This window comes from Mya arenaria, chromosome 5 (genome assembly GCF_026914265.1).
Source record: "Mya arenaria isolate MELC-2E11 chromosome 5, ASM2691426v1".
Taxonomy (NCBI): domain Eukaryota; kingdom Metazoa; phylum Mollusca; class Bivalvia; order Myida; family Myidae; genus Mya; species Mya arenaria.
The window spans coordinates 36,386,973-36,394,002 of record NC_069126.1 but is presented as its reverse complement, the minus strand read 5'-3'; the positions used below and the strand labels follow the sequence as shown (position 1 = coordinate 36,394,002).

At 38.0% G+C, this 7,030-nt stretch overlaps 1 protein-coding gene across 1 annotated transcript; it reads right to left on the bottom strand.

Annotated features, from left to right (window-relative positions):
- Nucleotides 1–4,374: 4,374 nt before the first annotated feature.
- Nucleotides 4,375–6,784, bottom strand: LOC128235651 (trichohyalin-like). Its single transcript, XM_052950456.1, has 5 exons — nucleotides 6,781–6,784; nucleotides 6,029–6,260; nucleotides 5,616–5,738; nucleotides 4,586–5,345; nucleotides 4,375–4,497 (listed from the first exon to the last, which is right to left on the bottom strand). Exons 1-5 carry the CDS (start codon nucleotides 6,782–6,784, stop codon nucleotides 4,375–4,377), a joined length of 1,242 nt encoding a protein of 413 aa, XP_052806416.1.
- Between the last annotated feature and the right edge of the window lie 246 nt (nucleotides 6,785–7,030).

Here is a 7,030-nt window from a genome sequence, read left to right as displayed (position 1 = left end):
ACAATTGTTATCAGACACCCGACCAATGAAATTGTTAAGATCATTTTAAAACCGGTTTGTCGCTCAAATATTCTAACAAACCCTAAGGTCACATGTTTGAAACATCCATGGTAGGAATCTCAACGACAGGACTGATGAAGCATCTTTTAAACCCAGTAAGTACGATTTAATCCAAATGTACATTAGCGCCAGTTCATGCGATTTTGTGTCTTGTTGACAACATGGTCTGTTAGGCATCGATACATAAACTCGAAGACAAATATTTCGTTTATGCGTGTGTGCTTTTAAATAATGTCCTTTTAAACAGATTAAATTAGATATTTGAAGTAGTAATAATTTATTTCGTGTGAAGTTTCAAGTGTTATTGTCATCACGGCACATAATCATGGAGGGCGGTCAACATTATTCATCACCAGAAATGATTCATATGCACGAATTGATATGCACTGCCATGCAACCTATTAAAATGCGGACATGTTAAAGAATATATCACCGAAATAACATTTTCTAAATGATGACAAACGCATTAACATTTCGTTTTGCGTTGCATTAGTTTTTATTGGCTGTTGGCGGCAATCGGTAAGAGTCACATGAATATTATGTGCCTTGTTACATCTAAATTTAAAACTTTTTTCGATTATTTACATACATGGTGGTGGTGATCAATGCCGTTCCAATATTTGCCATATATGGCGATGTTCTGGGAGCTTTTATAACTAGGCGGCTAGTATAAAAGCCGCTTGTACACGTGCATTCTTATTCGGGGATATACCGGGCATTACACAAAAGAAAACTGGTCGCCCTGTCTCACACCATTTTAGATTTTGTACGTGTCTATACATGTTTGAATGTCTATAATGTTGAAAGTTGAACATAAACGGTTTTGTGTCGTTCTGAAAGTTGGAGAAGATGACCTTGTAGTACTGAGTGAATGTGGCGGTTTCATGAACATTTACATCAATTGCTTTTGCGATGATTTTGTTGTTGTTGTTGTTATTGTCGTTGTTGTTGTTGTTGTCGTTGTTGTTGTTGATGATGTTGGTGGTGGTGGTGGTGGTGGTGGTGGTGGCGATGTTTTTGTTTATTACTCTCAATACCATGTATAAGTGCATGGACACAATTCGCCATATTAAGTAATCAATTTTTGATGTTATGTTTAAAAATAATAAAACCATTGAGAGTAATATTGTATTCAACACGATTAAAATATACTTGCCCGGTATAAACAAGGCATATACAGTCGTTGTTTTATTTTTATAAGGTGAGTAAATAAAGATTTTATCTCAAACAACAACAACAACAACAGCAACAGATCTACAGAGGTTATTTCAAATAAGAGATGTAAAAATTACAGAGATTGCACAGAATAAAGAATAAGGTCAAAAGTTAGACTTACTTTCCACGGAACGCAACAAAGAAAAAGAAACCAGCAACAAACTTTAACCAAAAAACAACAACATCTACTAACTGTTTTACAATAGAAATTTCAATTAAGTAATGTGATAGTTTAGATACCTTGAATAAAGATTAATATCCTACTGTTTAAAAACATTTTTCAATGATGTTCAGTTATTATGTTACTTATTAAGTGGAATTCGCAAACCATAACTAGTTAACCTGTTAGTGTTGTATTGCTAAAAAGGGTAATAGGTGGCATGTCTGGGCACTTTCAGGCCTGTTTTTCGTCTTGTGATATTTATCTTACCAAAAAAAGTATACGAATATTAACTAGATAGCTAGATAATTATCGCGAAAATTAAGTGGCTAACACGATACAGTTCGTGAACGTTATCAGGTTATGTTACGGCAGTAATATTTCACCATACACATTCTCATTCGACGTTTATACATAGCATAGTTAATGTATTGTGTTTGCATGGGTTAATGAGGTAGCAGCCTGGAAAAATTTAATGTGTAGTACTGATAAAAATACATTGATAAAGCTAGCACTCTTTGCAAAAATAATAATGCTGAATTTTATTTGAATCATATTCCTTAATTTTATTCTAAAAAACTTTTCATGATATGCTGATATGTTGTTTTGTTTGTTTTTTGCTGTTCATCTTCATATTTTTATTTTTCTTGCTGTTTTATGTATTGATACATGTTTTGTTACCTCTCATGCCCATGTTGGCCAAGAGTATGAATAAAACTTGGAATATGTGTGGTTGGGTGACGGCAGGCAGGGAATGACTAAACACTCCAACAGCAACATCTATGCACTTAACTGTACAATAACCCAACACTACAAGTACTTGTTGTGGACATCAAATTAATCATATAACACTTATATTTTCCGATTGTTTATCAAGTTCTATAGCCAGATTAATTATAAATTAAATCTTATCATTGTTTTCTTTGCTATCATAAACATGTTTACGAAATATATGATCATGACTTAATGCATGCATTTATCTTTGTACATTATGCATCTCAAGATTTGTTTGTATTGTTGTATATATAGTACATGTATATGATAATTTACATTTACTTTGGATGGAAATAAAGAGTATATAATTATATATATATATATATATATATATATATATATATATATATATATATATATAATTGAAGGTATAATACAAACGGCCACTGGTCCAGTAACCAAATCTGAGGTTAAATGAACGTCATTTAGATGAACATTACTAAATCAACACTCTAGTCAATTAGTTAGGACACTTGTACCAGAGTCTTCTCAGAAAAAGGCAAATTATTTCCTAAAATAAGAAATTGATGATATCTCTTGGTATTTCGAAAGGAGTAGGTGGGTATGCATTAACCTTTACTTGGGTTATGTGACCTTAACAATTACATTGTTATCCATGCAAGTGTGGTTTTGGCCTCAAAGTGTTCAGCCCTGTCAGTTTGGCCTCAGTGTTCAGAACTGTGGGTTTGGCCTCAAAGTGGTTAGACCTATGGTTTTGACCTCCAAGTGGTATGCCCTGTGGGTTTGGCCTCAAAGTGATCTCAAAGTGGTCAGACCTGTGGGTTTGACCTCAAAGTGGTAAGACCTTTGGGTTTGGCATCAAAGTGGTCAGAACTGTGGGTTTGACCTCAAAGTGGAAAGACCTGTGGGTTTGGCCTCAAAGTGGTAAGATCTGTGGGTTTGACCTCAAAGTGGTAAGACCTGTGGGTTTGGCCTCAAAGTGGTCAGACCTGTGGGTTTGACCTCAAAGTGGAAAGACCTGTGGGTTTGGCCTCAAAGTGGTCAGACCTGTGGGTTTGACCTCAAAGTGGTAAGACCTGTGGGTTTGGCCTCAAAGTGGTAAGACCTGTGGGTTTGGCCTCAAAGTGGTTAGACCTGTGGGTTTGACCTCAAAGTGGTAAGACCTGTGGGTTTGACCTCAAAGTGGTAAGACCTGTGGGTTTGGCCTCAAAGTGGTAAGACCTGTGGGTATGGCCTCAAAGTGGAAAGACCTGTGGGTTGACTTCAAAGTGGTTATACCTGTGGGTTTGGCATCAAAGTGGCAAGACCTGTGGGTTTGACCTCAAAGTGGTAAGACCTGTGGGTTTGACCTCAAAGTGGTAAGACCTGTGGGTTTGGCCTCAAAGTGGTAAGACCTGTGGGTTTGACCTCAAAGTGGTAAAACCTTTGTGTTGGCCTCAAAGTGGTAAGACCTGTGGGTTTGACCTCAAAGTGGTAAAACCTTTGTGTTGGCCTCAAAGTGGTAAGACCTGTGGGTTTGACCTCAAAGTGGTAAAACCTTTGTGTTGGCCTCAAAGTGGTTAGACCTGTGGGTTGGCCTTAAAGTGGTAAGACCTGTGGATTTGGCCTTAAAGTGGTAAGACCTGTGGGTTTTGGCCTCGAAGTGGTAGGGTCTGTGGGTTTGGCCTCATCACATTGTTGCCGCTTCCTTTTTATGATTCGGCACTCAGAAATGAGGCGACCAGTTATCTTTCAATAATGATAAGTGGCTTGAGATAAGGTTTTTTTTACCAAATGGTTTCACCAAATGAGATTTGTCTAGGTTCATTTGATTGACTTAGCTCGCCAAATAAATGTCCAGATGTATGTTAGAATTGCTTACGCTGAATGATTTATTATGACACGTTTTGGTTCAAGGGTTAGCAAACGGCCAGCCAAACAAATTCTTTCGAAGCCTGAACTTGCTTCTCATCCAAACTTGACAAAACATATGAATGGATGCCGCGTTGGAACTTTTCAACAAACATAAGCTGTCGGAGCTTTTCAAAGCATATGTAAATTTTCTTAGACACATGTCTCTCTCCACGTTCTTTTTCCACATGTCTTTCTTCACGTTCTTTTTCCACATGTTCGTTTTTCACATGTCTTCCTTCACGTTCGTTTTCCACATGCCTTCCTTCACGTTCCTTTTCCACATGTCTTTCACGTTCTTTTTCCACATGTCTTCATATACGTTCGTTTTCCGCCTGTCTCTCTTCACGTTCCTTTTCCACATGTCTCTCTTCACGTTCCTTTTCCACATGTTTTTTTTTCACGCTCCTTTTCCACATGTCTTCCTTTGCGTTCTTCTACCACATGTCTTCCTTCACGCTCCTTTTCCACGTGTCTCTCTTCACGTTCTTTTCCAACATGTCTTCCTTCACGTTCTTTTTCCACGTGTCTCTCTTCACGTTCATTTTCCACATGTCTTCCTTCACTTTCATTTTCCACATGTCTTCCCTCACGTTCATTTTCCGCCTGTCTCTCTTCACGTTCATTTTCCACATGTCTTCCTTCACTTTCATTTTCCACATGTCTTCCCTCACGTTCATTTTCCGCCTGTCTCTCTTCACGTTCGTTTTCCGCCTGTCTCACTTCACGTTCTTTTCCCACATGTCTTCCTTTACGTTCTTTTTCCACGTGTCTCTCTTCACGTTCATTTTCCACATGTCTTCCTTCACTTTCATTTTCCACATGTCTTCCCTCACGTTCGTTTTCCGCCTGTCTCCCTTCACGTTCCTTTTCCACATGTCTCTCTTCACGTTCCTTTTCCACATGTCTTCCTTCACGTTCGTTTTCCGCCTGTCTCCCTTCACGTTCCTTTTCCACATGTCTCTCTTCACGTTCCTTTTCCACATGTCTTTCTTCTCGTTCGTCTTCCAGTCTCTCTTCACGTTCCTTTTCCACAAGTCTCTTTTCACGTTCCTTTTCCACATATCTTCCTCCTCGTTCGTCTTCCACATGTCTCTCTTCACGTTCCTTTTCCACATGTCTTCCTTCACGTTTCTTTTCCACATGTCTTCCTTCTCGTTCGTCTTCCACATGTCTCTCTTCACGTTCCTTTTCCACATGTCTTTCTTCACGTTCCTTTTTCACATATCTTATTTCACGTTCTTTTTCCATTAGTCTCTCTTCACGTTCCTTTCCATTAGTCTCTCTTCACGTTCGTTTTTACATGTCCACATTAACGTTCTTTTTCACATATCTTGCTTCACGTCCTGTTTCCACAAGTCTCTCTTTACGTTCTTTTTCTTATGTCCCCATTTACGTTCTTTTCCACATGTCTGTATTCACGTTCTTTTCCACATGAGTTTATTTACAACAATTTCCACATGTCTTCCTTCACGTTCTTTTTCCACAGGTCTTCATTCACGTTTCTTTTCCACAAGTCTCTCTTCACATTATTTTTCCACATGTCTTAATTCACGTTCTTTTCCACATGTCTTCATTCACGTTCTTTTCCACATGTCTCTTTTCACGTTCTTTTTCCACAAGTATCTCTTCACGTTCCTTTTCCACAAGTCTCTCTTCACGTTCTTTTTCCACATGTCTTAATTCACGTTCTTTTCCACATGTCTTCCTTCACGTTCTTTTCCACATGTCTCTTTTCACGTTCTTTTTCCACAAGTCGCTCTTCACGTTGTTTTTTCACATGTCTTTTTGCACGTTCTTTTCCCACAAGTCTCTCTTCACGTCCTTTTTCACATGTCTCTCTTCACTTTCTTTTTCCACAAGTCTCTCTTCACGTTCTTTTTCCACATGTCTTTTTTCACGTTCTTTTTCCACAAGTCTCTCTTCACGTTGTTTTTTCACATGTCTTTTTGCACGTTCTTTTCCCACAAGTCTCTCTTCACGTCCTTTTTCACATGTCTCTCTTCACTTTCTTTTTCCACAAGTCTCTCTTCACGTTCTTTTTCCACATGTCTTTTTTCACGTTCTTTTTCCACAAGTCTCTCTTCACGTTCTTTTTCCACATGTCTCTTTTCACGTTCTTTTTCCACAAGTCTCTTTTCGCGTTCTTTTTCCACATGTCTTTTTGCACGTTCTTTTCCCACAAGTCTCTCTTCACGTTCTTTTTCCACATGTCGATTTCACCATCTTTTTCCATAATTACCTCTTCACGTTCTTTTTTCACATGTCTCTTTCACAATCTTTTTCCACAAGTCTCTATTCACGTTCTTTCCCACAAGTCTCTCTTCACGGTTTTTTTCACATGTCTCTCTTCACTTTTCGTTTCCATCACAGACTCTGTATAATGTTTTGCGATCTTACTATGAAACAAACACTAACCCTCTATATATTCTAAACTTTTAAATATGTGCACATTGTGTCATGCAAATATGTATGTTCAATGATTGGCGTGCGTATTGTAAATCGCTTGTTTATGTTTCGTCTTCGGTGTATATGTGATGTAACTGCACCCACTACCCAAGTTATTCAAATTATTTGCGAGTGCATAACGTGGGTAGTGGGTGATTTAACTGATTTGTAGCATGTTGCCAAGGTCAATTTTTAAAAATTTGCGAGCGTTTAAGTGCATATTGTTGTAATTCATCCGCACGATACTTATAGCACAGTTAAGCTCCGCCTACTCATGTTACCGTTCCGATATGCCAGTGAAGACGAAAACAAAGACAATAAACACACATGATATATAGGTCTCAAAATGCGCATGAACTTACACCAGGTGAACATAAAGGTGGTTAAACTAATATGTTTTACCAAAATCGGCAAAAACAGCGTTAGAATTCTTTTTATAGAAAAATATAACACTCAAATTAAAAACTTAATGATTTGTTCTTTAAAATGATTACATCAAAGGTGCTTGTCACATTGCTTGGA

Coding starts and splice junctions, on each gene's coding strand:
- LOC128235651 (XM_052950456.1), bottom strand. Junction 5,739..6,028: donor AAGGACGTGAAGAGAGACTT/GTGGGAAAAGAA, acceptor ACGTGAATTAAG/ACATGTGGAAAAAGAACGTG. Junction 5,346..5,615: donor GAAGACATGTGGAAAAGAAC/GTGAATTAAGAC, acceptor ACGAACGTGAAG/AGAGACTAATGGAAAGGAAC.